This window comes from Cornus florida, unplaced genomic scaffold, assembly GCF_030987335.1.
Source record: "Cornus florida cultivar Cherokee Brave unplaced genomic scaffold, ASM3098733v1 CherokeeBrave_3.0.0_Hap2_Chr06, whole genome shotgun sequence".
Taxonomy (NCBI): Eukaryota; Viridiplantae; Streptophyta; class Magnoliopsida; order Cornales; family Cornaceae; genus Cornus; species Cornus florida.
In genome coordinates, this window is record NW_026775576.1 from 85,333,530 (window position 1) to 85,352,688 (window position 19,159).

Genomic DNA, 19,159 nt, shown 5'->3' on the forward strand with positions numbered 1-19,159 from the left:
AGACTGCCTCACCATCTTAAACTGTTAATGTCTCACTCGAACTGTCAAGGTACATTTGAGTTGCAACAAAAAGCAACATGGCCATGTGAAAGGACATAACTGAAATTTGAAATGGATGAGTGGCAGGACAGAATAGAATAGCCACAGTGCCAAACATGTATGCAACAAAGAAAAAGTATGCAGGGATGAAAAAAAGTGATGTAATTTAACTTGAAGGTGAATAGAAGAAAGCCAAAAGGACATATAATGTGATATAAGCATACAGCAATGAAAGAAAAAATAGATGGTCAAAATTTAAGAGAAAAGGGCCCAAGTAAAGCAAAATGACACAACCAAATTCAAGTAACTGATAATCAGTATGCCAATTTTTCCATGGCCAGGATGTCAGACAAAAAATATAAGGCCAAACTTTTAAACTGTAGTGATAATCATACCTGAATGGATTGTAAAACATTCTCAAACATGTATCAATTGAATTCACAGGCATACATAGAGGAGAAAGAAACTGAGTTCTTTCACTTTCGTCCATGCATCTAGAAGCTCCTTTCTCTCGTTGTACCATCCAGTAAACTGCACGACGTTGATATGGTCTAAGCTCAGGAATCAAGCCAGGTATGTTATCCTCCAGCATGGGATCCCCTCTGTATGTAAACACCACCACTGATATGAAACAACTATTAAAAGATAAAAATATTGGAAGATGCTGAAAGGATAAATTTTAATTAGCGTATTACAACTTACTTTGATGGTTTGATGGCTTCATAAAACCCAGCAGCATCAAACCTGATACGTTTCCTTGAGCTAGAGGAGTCGATATCTGTTTCCATAGGTAAATTGAGTTTCACGTCAGCTGATATATTAAAACCATATCTAGCCTCTGAAGTCATAACTTCTGGACGCAGCCAAGCCATGACACTCATCATACTCTTTTTCCAAACTTGCCTTGTATTATCAAGAAGTGACTCACAGGCATCAAAGGCGGTCTTTAGTATCTCCACTCTCACCCTTATAGATGACATGCTCTCCGAAAATGTGACCCCCGTAATCGGTCTCAATGTCAAATACTTCATACTAATCAAGTGAACAAGACCAGAAACACCCTCGTCCGGGCCATCAAAACTCCCTGACACCATCACAGCCTGTGTCTCCGTATCCTCCAATATGTGCTTCTTTATAAACTCCAAATATATACTGCTGGCAGATAACAAAGGCCAATGTCCTAGCTTGATACGACCGAGAAACTCATTTATGTTGCACAGTCTAAATCTTAAATAGTACTTCGAATCCCCATAAAAATCCTCATCCAGTCTGTAATCCAAAAACTCAGTGCTTAAATTCAAATTCATCAAAAGAACTTCCGAAATATCAAAATGCTCATCTGAAACCCAATTTGTTCGATCAACCTCAACAAAAAATGGTTCATCAACATTAACAGACTCATCCTTTTGTACAGACTGGCTTCCAGAACCATCTTGGTCATTCAATTCACCTCCTACAGCATCACTTCTTTCTACTATCCCTACTGATCGATGAGGCCGGACTTGCTTCTTTCGACCCATCACTACTCGCACAAGATACAAATAACTACACTTAGAATTAAAAATTAACTTCAATTCAATTATATTTAAAGATAGAAGCTTTATAGTGAATCATAATTGAATCTATACAAGTAGCATTCTAAAACCCTAATAGTAGCTTCCACAATTTGAGATATTAAACAACAATATACGATAAATTAGCATGCGTAGTTAAATTTTACAAGAGCTAGGTCAATTTATCAACATATCATTGCAAATGAATCCAATATTATAAAATGAAAATTCACTAAAATAAAATTAGGAACCAATAGAGTAATATAAATACGATTGTGAGTCTGTGTGTTTGTGCAGATACATACATATATATTTACATATATGCAAATATATATTGTATCTAGAGAGAGAGGAACTGTATTTCGAACCTGAAAATTTAGGGAAATTGAATCAAGAAGCTGGCATGGCCGATTGGATGATAAACCACGCGCGAGTTGGAGTTTCTACTTCCCGAACAGTTTGAAACCTAAAATGGAATTGTTACTAGAGTGACCGGACCAACGATGAAATGAAACTTCATCGAAATCATTTTAAACTTTTTCTACAAAAACAACGTCCTGTATTTGTCTGTCATTTAGTATTTAACAACATGCCCGTCACTGTTATCGTTGAGACTTATTCGAGGGGTAAGTTAGTAATTTTATAGTAGAGCGCGATGATAACTGCCTGGTCTCATCTCAACGGACTTAGAAAACCCCAATCCCCAAATTTGGTTTTAGGGCTTATAGGGTTTTGGTTGTGCTGTGCATTCGAGTGAGGAATATAAGTGAAATCCAAAGAGGGCCATGAAAAGAGGAAGGAAAAATCTGAAGAGGGCAGTGAAGGAAGAGACTTTAACTCTTCAACAAGGTCAGAGCATCATGCAAGTTGTGTCCCTTCGAGGTTCCAATCTCATTGAAGTAAGGTCATACATATATACACATATATAGATATAAATGATACATGTTGAATTGAGTCGACTAGTTTTCGGTTTGTTTAAATTGGGAAAGGTCTTGAAATTGCAATTTTTTCTTTTTTCGCTTTTATAGTGTATATATATGTGTAATGTAGTATTGGGATTTCAGTATAATTTTTTTGTTACTTTTTTTCTATCTACAAGGTACTAGATGCAAAAGGCGAGAAATCACTGGCATTGTTTCCAGCTAAATTCCAGAAAAGCATGTGGATAAAGCGAGGTTTGTTCTCTCTCTCTCTCTCTCTCTCTCTCTCTCTATATATATATATATATATATAATTAATACACTTTTTGCCTGCTATTTAAGAAGCTCTCTCTAGAGTAAGTCCACTGTTAGAACTACTATTTTTCAATGGAAACTTGCAGATATTTTAATTCGTATATTTCTATACTGGTTGGTGTTATTTCCCTGGAAGACAGAATGAGTAAAGGAAAATTATGACGAATAGGTCCTTCCAATGATGAACAAGTATGGATATATTCGTTCGTAGGATAGGAAATGATATCAACCCCAATTGCATATTGGTACTTATTGAGTATAGAATAAATCTGCTTCATGCTTTTTGTCCATTTTGTCTAGTATATTCACTACTTTCATGAGATACTCGGGTTTACTTTAGTTGATGGGCTGTCTCTGGTTGGATGATTAATGAATAGGCATTTTATGGGTTGGGGTGTTACTCCCTGTGTATTAATTTTTTGACCTTCCAGCATTATTAAGTTGATTTGGTTATTCAGGCAACACGGAGAACCATATTGTTCACAATGGTTGAATGATAAATGCATTCTTTTTTGTGTACCCATTGTCTGGTAACAAAATGCATTAAAATGATAATAAGCTGTTTTTTCTATAAGCAGGGAACTTTGTTGTGGTTGATGAAAGTGGAAGGGAAGAGGCTGTTGAATCTGGGAGAAAAGTTGGATGTATGGTTTCTCAAGTTCTTTTCTATGAACAAGTCCGTGCGCTAAAAAACTCTCCAGAATGGTTTGTGCTTAAGACTACATATGTTGTTAAATTCCTTAGAGTTCTTCTTTTGCATTATCTTTGTTTTTAAACTTTGATCAACAAAGAAGGGTTTTGATTGTATAACAAAGCCAATCCACTCATCGGTTAAAAACTGAGCCCCACTCCGCATAATTGTTTTGTTGCAAATTTGCAATAGTTTTGTTAACTTTATTATATTGACATCAAAATAACATATGTTGAACTGATTTCAAACATCAGACTATAGCAATTCAATAAGCTCAAATTTAAACAACTCAACTGACTCTTGATCCCTTCCAAATTATCACCTAATTTTTTTACAGAAGTTTGCATTCACCTTGCCTGCATCTAGCTTAGCTTCTGATTATTGTTTGTTTCTTTCTTTTTCTTTTCTTTTTTTTTTCCCCCGGGTTAGGAAACAAGGCAACTTGAGCCCCTAACATTACGGGTGGTAGATCAATTAGATACCACATAACCCGCTAGTCCAGTTTAGCTTATGATTAGTTGTTAAGCAGCTTATCTGATAATGGCTGGTATAACATATTGGTTTTAACTTTGGAACTTTGGTGACTGCTAGATATTCTATTTCTGGGACAATGCATGACAGTCGCTCCCTGAAATTTTGGAGCAAGTGAAGTGAGGACTCATGTTTGCCCATATTGGGGGATTTGTGCTACCGAGAGTGAATAACTGCTCAAAGAGATATTTGTTCTATTCTATTTTATTTATGACTCTTAAACAAATGGCTCATGAACCGCTCCTTATTATCTCAGGATGAAATTAATTGTTACATTTTCAGTCTCCAAATTATTTATTTATTTTAATCTTTTTCTCTTTATGGTGCTTATTTGTTGTCATGCTTGCTGGATTATTGTTGCAGGCCAGAAATTTTCAAAACCCCAGTCCTAGATAATCCTAGTGGAATTTCACAGGGACACACTTCTTTGCAGGGAGAGAATGAACTCGACTCAAGTGATGATGATGAACTTCCCCCAATAGAAGCCAATATGAACAGAATAAAGCCCTTAGAATTGCAGTCTGATACAGAGTCTAATTCAGATTCTTGAACCATGATGTCGACAAACAGGACCTTTGTGACAGAATAAAGCCCTGAGAATTGCAGTCTGATAGAGAGTCTAATTCAGATTCAGATTCTTGAACCATGACGTCGACAAACAGGACCTTTGTGACAGAATAAAGCCCTTAGAATTGCAGTCTGATAGAGAGTCAGATTCAGATTCTTGAACCATGACGTCGACAAACAGGTCACATCTATGGGTAAGGATGTGTGTCCGCGATCTCAGAATTCAAGCTCAATTTTCTGTGTTATATTGTTTTTGTACCGTAATTTTTGGGTCTAGACGAATCCGGAATTTGTTTTCAAGTTTATAATGAGTTCAAAACAAAGTGGTCAATTACAGAAAATTTTACTGAGATGTTTTCTGCAAATGTTGTTTTTGTATAATGAGTTGAAATCCAATTATTTACATTTTAAGCTGAAGTGTGAAAACAAATCTTTTCTGGAATTTTCAAGTTTTTATTTTTTTATTATTATTTTTTTCCATTTGGATGGCAAAAATATGGAGGTGATGAATAAATTCTCATATTTAGTTCTAAGAATCTAAGATACCTACTAATGACATTTCTAGTCTCAATTCATTCAAGTGCTTGGACAGCAAGTTTGTCCTAGAAGCCAATGTTTGTTTCAGTTTTAGCATAATTATGGTTGGTGATTAATTCAGGTAAAAGGCTACTCCATTTACCATTCCAATTTCTTTATTTTTATTTTTATTTTTATTGGATTTTTCCAATCCTTTATCTAAATGGAATTACTGAAAGTTGTATATAACTATATAATGAAAAAAAAAAAAAAAAAAAAAAAAAAAAAAAAAAAAGAAGGACGTTTTGATAGTCCCGCCCTTATGAACGCCCACACTCATTTAGGAAGCTGAACGCTCATCAATTAGGTCGTAACCATATATATTTATCTGTCACATCACACGAACTAGGTCATGCCGATATCCATCTATATGTGACATCACAAGTTTTCTCGTGTGTAATGGAAAATGCAAGGACTGTCAAGCACTCATGGAGACAACAAAACGTGGCTTCACCACCACCTCCTCTTCTTGGAGGACACTGTACATGGACATGTATGTACATCACATCTGTCCCTGCATGCTCAGTTGGCCTTCAGATTTTCTTCTTTTCCATTCGAGAACTTTGTGTGCTCAAAGAGAAACATACTTTTTTCCATGCCATGGCCCAGAAATAGTTAACATCACATAAATAATTGTCTATGCACCACAATTATAAGCTGCAGCAAAATGTGACCTGTTTTTTTCCCCGGTTAGGTTAATAATAGTCACGTGCTCACTAGCACATGTACACTCACAAGTATCAACTATAGGGCTCCAACTCACATCCCTGCCTATTTGGACTAACGGCCAAGTGGTGTGACAAATATTTCTTAAACAAATAAGATTTATATTGTTGGTAAAGTTGAGTATTAAGTCACAAAATTCTTCTTAATTAGTATTGATCTCATGTTCCGAGTGTTCTTACGCTTCGTGCACGCTCCCTTTTTTATTTTCACTATTTGTAACTTAATTTGGCTGCTTTCATGTTTTTGCTTTTAAATTCGCTCTTACTCCCGTTTCCGCTCCCGTTCTCGCTATATATGACTTAGGTTGAGTACGAATGGGACAGTGACCTAACGATATCAGGATCTTTCTTCCATAAGGGAGATCGGAGATTCTAGTCTCAGTCAAAGTATTTGTGTGTGAGTACTGATTCAAAAATAACTCTTCCATAAGGTAGGTCAGAGATTCTAGTCTCAGTTAAAGTATTTGTGTGTGAGTACTAATTAAATAATAATAATAATAATAATAATAATAAATCCCAAAAAATAAAAATAAAAATAAAAAACAATCATGCAAAGTTATTAGAAACATCACATCAATTCCTACCCTAGCTAGTGTGTTTCTGAAGTGTTCATTTATAATCATTTTGAAGATGAGAAAAGCTTCTTCTTCTTTTTCTTTTTTTTCTTTTTTTTTTTTCCTCAAAATCTAAGAAACATCCAATTAACATGATATTCTTTTAATCTCCAAAAATATTACAAATCAAAGCTTTATAAAGGAGGGCAATCACTCATCACAAAACACACACACATATGTGACGAGAGGGATCCTCCAACCATCTGAAGCTTTGGTGTTTGGTGAGCTAGAAAGTTAAGTTTGCAAAAGGGAGTATATTTTCGTGCATGGAAAGATTAACTATGTTTATGTGGTGGTACCTACTTCATTGTAAATTGAGATATAAATTATTATTATATCCTACCTTGACATTTAGTTTATGGACTCTTCCATTCAACTTTTACTTCATTGCTGTCTTCCATTTGACATATAGCCCACGTCATATTGACATGCTCTATTAGTAATGACAGTATCTTTAACTAATATTTAAAAAAAAAAAAAAAAAAAAAAAGAAGCTTATATAAATTTAATAACTCCACTTGTATTATATTAATTGTCTTATCCCTTTGCAGTTGGGTTCCAATTCAAACTACCCAAAAACATAAAATAAAAATGAAAGAATAATTAAACACCATAAACTATTCACCGTTTATTATTTTGTATATTTTGACATTCTTTGTGATTCGTGTGTGTGTTCGACAACATCGTTAATGTTTTCTTTCTAATAAATCTGTTAATCAAAATTTTTAAAAAATAACAATTTTGTCATTCATTCATATAAAATGCAAATACAATATAAACACATTTATTGACTTTTCATACTTAATGTCACTTTTTAGTTACTGAACGATCTACCCTTATGTAATTTGTCCAAATTTTAAAAAGAAATCAATATAAATAGAATGATAGTACGTGATTTACTCGAGGTTATGAATTATAAATAGAGCTGAATGGTCAATATGGCTCACCCTATATACTACTAAGCACGATCAAGAAAGACTTCATTAAGTTGAATACACTATGAAGAAATATACATAATATCAATGTGTGTTACATGGTTAAACATACAATATTTTACCAAGAAGAAAAATTAGAAAAAGAAATATTACAATTACAACCTAGCTATTGGGGGCTAAAACCTCCAAAGCTAGTTAGGAATGTAAAGTAGATGAATGAGTGGTCTAAACTTTTATATGATTAACATATAATTGACATTGAGATATAAAGATATCTCATATCATTGAGGGCTCAGTTTTCGATGGAAGCAGTTACTTTTACCTACTTTTTCTACTGCCTTTTTATAGTCCATCCGTACTTTATCTGAATTTTATGCCACAAACCCTACTAACATAAATAATAATTGAGGGAACAATAATAAGATGAAGATCCTTATGGATTTATATATATATATAGTTATATTTCGAAAAAGTAAAATAAAATTCATTCTGTTTCCTTAACTGAAATATTGTCTGATTTTTTTTTTTCCTTTTAAATTTTTACAATAAGTTAAAAAGAAAATGCGAAAAGCTCCACTAAAAAGAGATTATTTTTATGATCAAGACGTAATTCTATGCACATATGCAATATTAATTTACACTAACTTTGTTTTTGATTATTTTTATTGTTTAAATATGGTATCTCAACTTTAGAGTGAGATTAATCCCGATAAAACATTAGGCTAATTATTTTATAGAATAAAAAAAAAAAAAACAGAAAAATTGACCAGGAGAAGAGTTGAAATATAATAAGTCAGTCTGTTTTTATTTTAGTCAATTTTCAAGTAAAGACAAACCGATATTATTATTTATTTTTTTATTTTTATTTTTTTATGGACATGGTTGCTATCCATCAACTTCCATTAATTCAATGAAAATTTCGACGTGTTGGCATTTCATTATTTATAAAGCATAGATAATCAGATAAGAGCAAACAACAAGCTTGTTTTTAAATAAATTATAGGAATAATAAATAAATGATCATAAAAAATAGGATATTGTCGGCCTGCAATCTACCCAATAAATTAATTATATAAACAAATTATTGTCGGAAATCCGACATTTGAGATTTTCAAAATGGATTACTTTATTTGATCAGAACCCAAAAAAACATACCCAATTTTTTGCTTCTGTATTCATTGACAAGTCCCCCATTTCCAAAGATATCCAATTTTGAGAAAATGTCTAAAAGTTTATACGATTGAAATATCAAATTTTGAGAAAATGTCTAAAAATTTATACGATCAAGATATGCAAATATTTGTCGAGTGATACAATTTGGTTCCACACTTTTGGTTTGTTTGAATGTAATTTTTTTTAAGTGTTTAGTTATCGAGAAATATTTACGAAAAAAATATATATTAAAATCTAACAATAATAATTTATTCGTTCGATTTCAACTTTGACCTAAATTTTTGTTAAACACAAATAAAAATAAAAATAAAAATAAAAATAATATTTTATTTAAAAAATAAAAATATTTTATACCCAAATAAACGGAATATAACACCAAATTCCAATTCGTTAGTGTACTAAATTGAATAATTGATGATGATTTTTTTTATATAGGTCCGACGGCTGTAATTTAATAAAGACCGCAGCTTTACGGTCTTACCCAAGAGCTGGGTCAGCCGCCCATGATATATATGAGTGGGCCTTAGAGTTTTGATGAGTAAGTACCGTGATGATGACACACTTGAGAAAACTGTTCATGATGGTAATATATGCAATTTGGATGGTTATTTTGTAATCACAAGTGCTTCAGTCCACCCTAATGATCCATAGACTTCAATCATACATGAACCCCAGCCGTTGATGTAGTATGTTGATCAGTATCTTCACACATATCCGTTCGTCCTTGTAAGAACTTAAATCTCAACCTAAGTATCACAAATGAAATAGTAGTTCTGTGAATGGGGGCTTTCTTCTTATCACCAATTTGTCACGATGATAAAAGTATAGGTGTCTGTTTTAAAATTAAGATATGTAAAAAAAAAAAATTCTTAATTTTTTCTATTATTTTTAAAATTCAAAATAAATATATGTGACAGTGAATAAACATTATCATTGTGCATTTAATACACTCATGTGTGCCTAGTGGATTATGGATCTAGTGGATTATGGATGTTTCAAGAAGCTCTACAATGCTATGGTCCGCCAAAATAAATAAATAAATACTTTATCTTTTTTTATATTAAGAATATGCACTTAATGTATTGTCTTTGTTTTAAAATTATCATATTAAATATAAATATTTAAGTAATAATAGAGAGTAAAAGGTAATGTCATACAGGAATATTAATAACATCGGTCTTTATTTATATTGAATTTATCTAATTTTGGGACTCTAATCAATATCTTAAATATTTTGGCACGCCCAAAGTGACTATTAATATGGGATTGAAGGAGTAGGTAATAGTTTCTCAGGATATAGGAGTAGGTAATATAGGAGTGTGGGTCCCACAAATATCTATTATCATATGAATATAGTTTTTATCTCCACTTAATTAACCATTACTCCAAATTACAACTACTAATACAAGATAAGCCTATATAATGATCACTTGTATGACTATTCCAACTATAAATGAGAGAATCAGCAAACTCAGAGAGAGAGGGAGATGCTGATAAAGAGAGAGGAGGCCATGGGAGAGGATGTTGCTGAAATGACGAAAACGCCCTTGAAGCCTCACTTTGTGCTGATACATGGGATCAGTGGAGGAGGGTGGTGCTGGTATAAAATCAGATGTCTCATGGAGAATTCCGGCTACAGAGTGTCGTGCGTTGACCTCAAAAGTGCCGGAATCGATCGATCCGATGCCAACACAGTTCTTTCTTTTGAAGACTACAATAAGCCACTCATGGACTTCATGTCTGCCTTGCCTGAGGAAGAACAGGTCCCCTCTCTCTCTCTATATCTATCTATCTATATCTATATCTATATATACACACATATAATATATATAGTAGAAAGCTTGCATTAGTTCATCTATATGCATAAAACATTTTAGTCTCATTTGGGGTCTATGAGACTATGTGCACTAATCATATCAAATTTTAAGCAACATGATGTTTTTATGCAACTTAACTTGTAATATTTGTGCGTTTTCATATACATATGTGTGTATATATATACATATATTATTGGAGGCTAAATATATCACACACATATATATACATGCATATATTAATTCGATCATCTTTATATATACATATTCATACAATTGCTATAATGCTATATATATATATGCTTGTTTAGTCTTATTGACAGCTTTTTTCTGCAACTACGAGATAATTGTGTGTGTTTGTGTGTGTTTTGCAGGTAATATTGGTGGGGCACAGTGCAGGAGGACTGAGTGTAACTGAGGCAACTCACAAGTACGGGAAGAAGATCAGCTTGGCAATTTATGTTGCAGCCACCATGCTTAAATCCGGGTACCGGACTGACCAAGATCTCAAAGACGTGAGTATATAGTACTACTGTAATTAATTCATTCCTCAACTCTCTCCATCAAATTTTTTTTTTTTTTTTTTCCTTCATATATTGAGTATATATATTAATTTCATGATTTAACTTAAATTATTTTATTTTATATATATAGGTAAATTGGGTTATATTGCTTTCTTAATTCCATCAGGAAATCTATACATAATACTATTCTATACGATTATGTAAATCCATCCACGCGTGTTTTGTTGTCTTTTATCTAAAATTAATGTTAATATTGTTAAAAACAGTAAATTAATTTGTAAAAAAGTAATTTAAAATATTAAAAATGAAGTAAAAGCCAAAGGAGAGTGGTGTGACTTCCTGTCTAGGCGTGGATTTGACACTCTGGGATGCAAGCGATGACATATGGACCAGTGTTGACATTGGTACGAGCTAGCGTGGACAAGGTTTCCTTCTTTATATAATTAAATTCGAAAAACTAGTTTTCCATCAATTTCTTACTCATTAATAAATAAGTGATCATTTCCGTATATATAGTTTAAATAAATTCTAATTTTATTATTCCATACTGTTCATATAATAATCTAACCCCGAACGCAATATGAATCTCTGATGAGGATAAATATTCAAGTTCAATAATTTTCAAAATTTTAATTTAAAATCTATCTCAGTTTAATTCTCTTGATTTTTTTTTTTTTTTTTTTTTTCTTCGAATCACAGAGAATATAACATAAAACTGATTTTATATATATATATATACTCCATGGCTATACATAGAATTGATGTATTAATGGACGGTGGTGGGTACCAATCAGTGTTGGGTTTTAAAATGGGAGTGGGTTTGTGCGTCATTGTAAATGGTAAACGGATTCGTAAGTAAATGGTGGCCAACTGTCTTCACGTATAGATGGTTGTTAGGCACTCCCACTGTATACCGTCCCCACCTGCTCTAATGATCCCCTTATTTTCAACACTGATTAATTTGTCCATGGGTCACGTATTCGTGTTGAAAGGTCAAACATATTCAATTATATTTATAAATAAAATTCATATTTATCATGTGATATCATCTTTTACTCTTATCAAAATTAAAGTAAATTAAATTAGTCCAATCTCATATATGAGGGAGCAATACTGAATTTTTTGAATAATTTTAGAAAGACAAATGTAACATTTCATATGTGTGATACACACACACCAAAATGACAAAAATAGGGAGCATTTAGAGGAGCAATTGTCTCCCAGGTACAACATGGGTCCGTCCCTAAATATATATATCATATATAGTTTGTCTAAGAGTCACGTGGTCGTGTCCGGTTAGACGCATTCAATTATACTTACGAATAAAGTTCATGTCAATCGTCATGATATTATCTTCCACTTAAATCAAAATTGAATTAGTCCAATCTCATATATATATATAAATATGGAGCATAAAAATAAAAATAAAAATTTTAGAGGGGCAATTACCCCTTAAATCAAAATTGAATTAGTCCAATCTCATAAATATATATATATATATATATATATATATATATATATATATATATATATATATGGAGCATAATAATAAAAATAAAAATTTTAGAGGGGCAATTACCCCTGAGGTACAACATAGATCCGTCCCTAAATATATATATATATATATGTATAACATATAGTTTGTATGAGGTACTCGGTATCATATTATACAACCAGTCCTAAGTTCGTGGTTTGCACTTATTTGATGTTTTTTTGAATTCGAATGGTGCCATTTTAAGAGAAATATTAATCAACAGAAATGAACTTTTTTGAAATATATGTTTGAAATTTTGAATTAATGTATTATTTAAAAGGAATATGTGAATAACCCTGTAATTTCAAATATATGTGATAAAATGACATGATTTTATAACGAAATTATTTGACAAAACGATGGATTAAAAATATGTTTATAAAGATCAATCTCATCATCAATCATTTGGTTCTAAAATATGTAACAAAAAGGTGGTCTTTCTATATTAAAATACCAAGATGGCCCCCTCCCCCGGAAAAAAGTTGTATATTAAAATATTATATCAAACATTCAGTGTGTGTGTGTGTGTGTATAAAATATAATATAACGTGAATCATGAATCATCATCTAAATGCAAACAATTTGTTCCTAACGGATTCTTGGGTTGTCATACGATCTCTTATAGATTTATTTATGTGAATCATGAATAATCAATCAAATAATTTTACTTATTTTAATTTTTTTGAATTTTTTGGTTTTGTTAGTTTGTCTAAGGGCCCAACAGTTCTCCAATGTTGGTGGAAACTTTTGTACTAATCCTATATATTGTTGGCATCCCATTTGAACTATTCTCAATCCACAACCCTTTTTTCATGTCCTTACCAATTTGTGTGTGTGCGTGTGTGTGTAATTGATGCATTTTGACAATTGACCCAGACAAATGAATGCTATTTTGCTGGATTAGGCATGAAATGACCCCACACGGATAGGCTTCCATGCTTGCACCTTCATTGTGCTTCCAACTGTTGATAACTAGCTAAATATTTCCACCCAAAAACAATTCAGCAAGGTGCAATATTGAAGAAAATAAAAAAATTATTGTTAAAGTTTGATTATTTTGTCCTTCTTTTTAACATTTTCATGTTTGAACAGGGAGTGCCAGATTTATCTGAATTTGGTGATGTGTATGACTTTGAATTTGGATCCGGACCTGATCATCCACCAACCAGTCTTGTTGTCAAGAAAGAATTTCAACGAAAAATCATTTATCACATGACCCCTCAAGAGGTACTTCTTCACATCATTTGCCAATTTTTTTTATTTTTTTACTAAACACTATCATCATTTATATATATTACACAATTAAATTTATGTTATACATAATCCGCATTAATCAACTTTTTTGCTTAGTTAATCAAATGTGTTATATTCGGCTAATCAAGAAACCTCAATGTCAATTTTATTCAACATTTTTGCTTAGTTATATGGTATTTTCTGATTAGTTGGGACGACATTGTTTCACACCAATTAATAATTTCTCCACACACATAGCCTTAGGTGTGTAGGGCTAACACAGTTGAGGTGGCCCGACACACTCTTGCGTGTATCAGCCCTAAGCGATGTGATGTCAGTATGATCTGCGATAGGGATGGAGCCAACTTAGTGCCCCGACCCCGGCTGCCCCACTAATTTTATTTATACATTTAGGTACATAATTTATAAAATATTACTTTGTGCCCCTTGAATTTTATTTTTCTTTCTATAACATTCCCTGAGTTTGAATTTTTTTATACATATAAATTTATAATTTGTAAATTATTACTTTGTACCCCCTAAAATCAAATTCTGACTCTGTCCCTAATTAACAAGGCTTCATATTAACTTACCATAGAGAGGAAATTCCATATATGGAAAAAATAATAAATTAAAAAACAAAAAATGTTACCATATATGTTGTTGCTTGCCTACATGTTTGATTATGGTTTGCTTATAGGATTCAACATTAGCTGGAATGCTTCTAAGGCCAGGACCCATTCAAGCATTACAATCAGCTCGATTCAGTGAGGGTGATGACGTGGATAAGGTGCCACGTGTATACATCAGAACGATGTATGATAGAGTGGTGAAACCAGAGCAGCAAGATTCAATGATAAAGAGGTGGCCTCCATCCCGTGTGTATGTTTTGGAAAGTGATCACAGCCCTTTTTTCTCCACCCCTTTTTTGCTCTTTGGCTTCCTTGTTAAGGCTGCAACTTTCATAGGATGCAACTAGGGACCTTAGCACCCACATTTTTTTAAATAAATTTGCAATTTGTTCTCTCTTAATGAAATGTGCTTGTTGACATGGACTTTATTACTATTATTATTATTAAAATTCAAAAATTTTAAAATACTACACAAATTAAAATTGAATCTTAATCTTCAAAATATATTAATGGAGCGATCTATTTTTTTTTCCTTTTAATTGACACTCTATCCAATAAAGAGTGAAACGATCCATATTGAGACGTTGAAAGTAATAGGAATGGACGAATGTTAGTATTGTAATAGTAATAAAAGATATGATGGCAATACAAAATAATTTCATGCATCCCAAGTCGTCTATTATGTTTTAAAATTATAGTCATTTGTATGTCCTTCAAATGAATTCCCACTCAAAATCTTGTTTGTCAATTATTTTTTCAAAGGAAATAATTGTACAATTCTCAATTCATTCATCAAAATGATTAAGGGTATTACTGTAAATGCAAATCCTCTAAAGAGACATACGAAGCATTGCCAATACATAATAAACGAATAGACTTAGAAATTAGACAATTAATAAAGTAACAAGTTTGGTCCATGCCCCGTAGATATTGGTGCTCCTGAGGTGGACCGGGCTTATCCCAGTTATAAATGTTGTGCACTCACGGGACATACTATACGCCGGGCTCATCCCAATTATAAATACTATGCACGCACAGGTAACTGTTGTGCACATACGACTCGAATAAGCAGCACACCCAGCCAATACCTTCTCAATGTAAGACCGTTATCTCCTCCATGCGGATTGAATGTGGGACAATAACCTATGCAACAAAAGTGAAGTCCATTCTTCTTCTCTTCAGTCCTATGCGCATGTGTAAGTAAAAATATTATATATAACGTATTTCTCTGTGAACTTTGTTAGGTTTCATTTTATATTATAGTTCAATATTTGAGTTTGCTTGTACCCAACACCTAAAATTTTAATTAATTTTCGTGTATATATACATATGATCGAATTTATGAGGGCTCGTGTATTGTTTTGATTTTGCGTTATTAAACGATAGAAATTTAGATATAGGGTTTTAGTTTAATGTGTTTTGGCTTCCTTGAGAAGGTGCATTATTTGTGTGAGCTTACGGTTCGAAATTGTAATGTTCTTCTAATTTACTATCATTTCTATGTGTTGTGTTTTAATTCATGAAATCGCTGCTAATGTCCTGTATATATGGTTCTTTCAGAGTTTTATAATTTCACATAATGAGTGAAGAAGTTGAGATTGACCACAATGTTGGTTTCTATGTATGAGCTATATGCTAATTGGGAGTAAACTTGTCTAGATACATAATTCCAGTTTTAGGGTTCATATTCACTCTTTTTAGATGTTTGAAAGCAATAAAATCGTGTCTTATTTATTCTTGTGGCCATTCTAGATTGTGTTTCTGATGAAAATACCTATGTGCCGTCGAAAGTATTTGACACATACTGCCAATAGTAGGCTTCTTTTCACATAATAGAATGTGGCTCGAGTACCACTCTTATTATTCTTCAAAGATTAAAACCTTCATGAATTATTCCTAATATTAACAGACCAGTGGCCTAGCGGTACCAGATCCCTACTTTCCAAAGAGACGTCAAGGGTTCGAGCCTCAATGTAAACACTTGTGTGTGAGTACCAACTAAGAAGGAAAATTAGGATCAAAATGCATTATGTCTTGGATAAAATGTAATATCATCGATGACATATGTTGGAAAGTAGACTGAATTGGAACTTTACATTGGTCGAAATGGCTAAAAGATTCAGAAATGCATTTGCATACTTATGTGCTTGAATTTGTTTATGTCAGTAGTTAGAAACATGAGACCTAAGTAGGAATCATGGTCTGCGAGAACTTCTATTTCGTTCTTTCTTTCTCTTTCTTTTTCGTTTTATATTATTATTAGGTTATCCCACTGAGGTCTTTTACGTAGTTTCAATCCCATAAGCATGTCAAACCACATGAGATGATATATATAAATGCTGGTACAATAGACAAGTTTAAGTTTCAATTTTACATATACAAACCAGCTTTCATTTTAAATTTACTAATCACCTTCTTGTACAATGATAATAACTAAGACACACATTATTCCAAAATAAGGTGCAAAAGGATATAGAAATTTGCTTGTAGATTGTTATTCTGTGTTTATCACTTGGATTCTTGGCAATGAGCTCCTAAGAACTAAACCATATCAGAAGCTGGTAACATTTCAGTACTGTTGTTCCTTGTCTTGTCATCTCCATTGGCTTCATTCCCACCGCCACCAAGATTCTTGTCGTCTCCATAGACTTCATTCCCACCGGCACCAAGATCCTTGTCCTCTCCGGAAATTTCTTCAAGTGACCGGCCTTTTGTTTCTGGCACTAAGAAAGTGAAGAAGAATCCAATCAAATTCACCACAGATAGCCCTATAATTGCCTGTTTGATACCTTTTGCGTCTTGAGTATAATTCTGCACCACAAATGCACCGATAATGGCTCCTGCTTTTCCTGCTGCTGCTGATATCCCATGGCAAGTTGACCGAAACCTTGCTGGGAAAAGCTCTGCTGGCACAATAAATGTCGTGCTGTTGGGTCCAAAATTTGCAAAAAAAAGGGTCACTCCAAAGAGGAAGGGGAATAATTTTTGCTTTCCACCACAGAAGTCAAAGTCTGGACCTGGGTGACACGGATCAGTTGGCTTATCACCTTTATAACCTCTAAATTCTTCATATTTAATTCCCATTATTGCCATGGAAATGGACATCAAGAGGAATCCGCCGAGCTGTATTATGAACCTTCCAATCTTATCGATGAGAAAAACAGTGAACCAGTAACCGGGCACAGTTGCAAAAAGCGCAACCAAGATCATTGCTCTAGAAAGTTGGTATACCTCTTCTATTGCATTCATGCTTGAGGCCTTATGTACCATTCCTGTGGCTGGATAAATATCCTTCTGAGTCAGTTGGAGACTATAGAAGGCAATATCCAACAAGAACCAGGTGCTGGTAGTTCCAAGAAGGTGAAGTCCATGCCTTCTCAGGAACTCTCTGGAGACTAATTTATATGAGGATTTGGGATCAACTTGAACCTGCCTAGAATTTGATTCTCCAGTAGGTATGACTGTTTCCAGGACTTTTGCCATATCTGCAGCTGCCTTCTTGTGGTTTCCCGCCACTAAGGCGGTGTACCTAGCAGTTTCTGGCATTTTCAAACGCCAATAGAAGGTCAGTGCTGCTGGAACAGCACCAAACATCAGCACAATCCGCCACACAAAATCCCCTTCTGGCTGAGTGGACATGACATGGTCATCCCGGAATTTGGGAGCAGGGTAAGCATGCAAGAACGCGGTGGATACAATCATGGCCACGATCCCTGCAACGAGAATTCCTACTCCTTGCATTGCAAAGACAGCAGCAATGAACGCCCCTCGCGTTTTTTGGCTGGCGTATTCTGACATTATTACAGCTGAAAGAGGATAGTCCCCTCCGATGCCAAACCCCAGCCAGAACCGAAAGAAGCAGAGACTAGTGATCACACCTTTTGCTGTGGAGCCAAAGGAAAGGCCTGAAGCAATTGCACACCCCACCATGGTGACCAGAGTGATGCCATAAACCTTCTTCCTCCCGAGTTTGTCCCCGAGCCATCCAAAGAAGAGCTGCCCTGCCAGGGTTCCACATAAAGCGACACCAGTGATGGCATTGTTGACATTGATTGGGAGAGCACCAGGACCTGGGCCCTTTCCAGGGTCGTGTTTCGATGGATCATAGTAGTAAAGGCGGCCTATAAGCTTACTGACTGCAGTGATGCAAAACAGATCATAAGCATCAGTGAAGAATCCCATCCCAGCAATAACAATTGCCTTAAAATGGTAGAGCTGAGTCCTAGCATTGTCAAGGGCCGAGAACACAGCTCGGGTTTCATCAGACATGGCTACAATATTACCAGTGAGTTAAGTAGATTTATGATCGAAAGGTGTGCCAATATATAATGATGGATTGAGCAACCCAAAGGAATGCTGGTTCTTTGTCTTCTTCATAACTTCTATAATTGAACAGCCCAAAGGAATGTTGGTTCTTTGTCTTCTTTGGAACTTCTATAATTAGCTATTGCTTTGTTACACAAGAAATTCCCTTCGTGACCAACGAATTATTCATAATGTCGTTGGCTCCAAGAGATGATGAAAATAACTGAGAAGTACACTTGCGTTGGTTTGGCTGTGCTATTATTGGCTTAGACTGTCAATAATGCCAATATATCTGATACCCATATGTGGTTGCATCATTAATTTGTCATGTATCTTCTTATATGCATTTCCAGTTATCTATGTTTAATGCAATGTTTGTATGTATTTGTATTTGATCTGCAATTATATTGGATTTTTCTGTATAATGCAATGTTTTTATTGATTTGTATTTGATCTGCAAATATATTGGATTCTTCTG

The 19,159-nt window shown here is 33.8% G+C and overlaps 4 protein-coding genes across 8 annotated transcripts in view; 2 read left to right on the forward strand and 2 right to left on the reverse strand.

Moving 5' to 3' along the window:
- The window catches only part of LOC132312497 (uncharacterized), a 60,402-nt gene extending 58,300 nt beyond the window's left edge, over nt 1–2,102 (reverse strand). For 2 of the 5 annotated variants that reach the window (XR_009483284.1, XM_059810872.1), the window contains exons 1-3: nt 1,961–2,100; nt 742–1,561; nt 435–641 (exon numbers count right to left, since the gene is read on the reverse strand). Coding sequence is in view for 4 of the 5 variants with exons in the window: in XM_059810872.1 (XP_059666855.1) it covers nt 435–641; nt 742–1,559 (1,025 nt within the window). In the remaining variant the exon portion in view is untranslated. Of the gene's footprint in view, nt 1–434; nt 661–741; nt 1,585–1,960 lie in introns of those variants that run through there. The other 3 variants (XM_059810874.1, XM_059810875.1, XM_059810876.1) reach the window with 3 other exon arrangements.
- A 167-nt stretch (nt 2,103–2,269) lies between these two features.
- LOC132312498 (uncharacterized) lies at nt 2,270–5,430 on the forward strand. Its single transcript, XM_059810877.1, has 4 exons — nt 2,270–2,491; nt 2,692–2,767; nt 3,406–3,532; nt 4,413–5,430. Exons 1-4 carry the CDS (start codon nt 2,378–2,380, stop codon nt 4,597–4,599), a joined length of 504 nt encoding a protein of 167 aa, XP_059666860.1. The 5' UTR covers nt 2,270–2,377; the 3' UTR covers nt 4,600–5,430.
- A 4,674-nt stretch (nt 5,431–10,104) lies between these two features.
- On the forward strand, nt 10,105–14,795 carry LOC132312499 (methylesterase 17-like). The gene is made up of 4 exons (XM_059810878.1): nt 10,105–10,402; nt 10,828–10,968; nt 13,604–13,738; nt 14,445–14,795. Exons 1-4 carry the CDS (start codon nt 10,127–10,129, stop codon nt 14,721–14,723), a joined length of 831 nt encoding a protein of 276 aa, XP_059666861.1. The 5' UTR covers nt 10,105–10,126; the 3' UTR covers nt 14,724–14,795.
- Nucleotides 14,796–16,917: 2,122 nt separating this feature from the next.
- On the reverse strand, nt 16,918–18,645 carry LOC132314483 (low affinity inorganic phosphate transporter 8-like). The gene is made up of 2 exons (XM_059813345.1): nt 17,433–18,645; nt 16,918–17,393 (listed from the first exon to the last, which is right to left on the reverse strand). Exons 1-2 carry the CDS (start codon nt 18,643–18,645, stop codon nt 16,918–16,920), a joined length of 1,689 nt encoding a protein of 562 aa, XP_059669328.1.
- Nucleotides 18,646–19,159: the final 514 nt, after the last annotated feature.

Bases quoted from the DNA above. Each gene is read 5' to 3' on its own strand.
- LOC132312498 (XM_059810877.1), top strand. From the start codon at position 2,378: ATGAAAAGAGGAAGGAAAAATCTGAAGAGGGCAGTGAAGGAAGAGACT. The intron at 2,768-3,405 runs GTTTGTTCTCTC...TTCTATAAGCAG, and splicing joins AAGCATGTGGATAAAGCGAG to GGAACTTTGTTGTGGTTGAT. The intron at 3,533-4,412 runs GTTTGTGCTTAA...TTATTGTTGCAG, and splicing joins CTAAAAAACTCTCCAGAATG to GCCAGAAATTTTCAAAACCC.
- LOC132312499 (XM_059810878.1), top strand. From the start codon at position 10,127: ATGCTGATAAAGAGAGAGGAGGCCATGGGAGAGGATGTTGCTGAAATG. The intron at 10,403-10,827 runs GTCCCCTCTCTC...TGTGTTTTGCAG, and splicing joins CCTTGCCTGAGGAAGAACAG to GTAATATTGGTGGGGCACAG. The intron at 10,969-13,603 runs GTGAGTATATAG...ATGTTTGAACAG, and splicing joins CTGACCAAGATCTCAAAGAC to GGAGTGCCAGATTTATCTGA.
- LOC132314483 (XM_059813345.1), bottom strand. From the start codon at position 18,645: ATGTCTGATGAAACCCGAGCTGTGTTCTCGGCCCTTGACAATGCTAGG. The intron at 17,394-17,432 runs GTTATAAAGGTG...CGTGTCACCCAG, and splicing joins TAAATATGAAGAATTTAGAG to GTCCAGACTTTGACTTCTGT.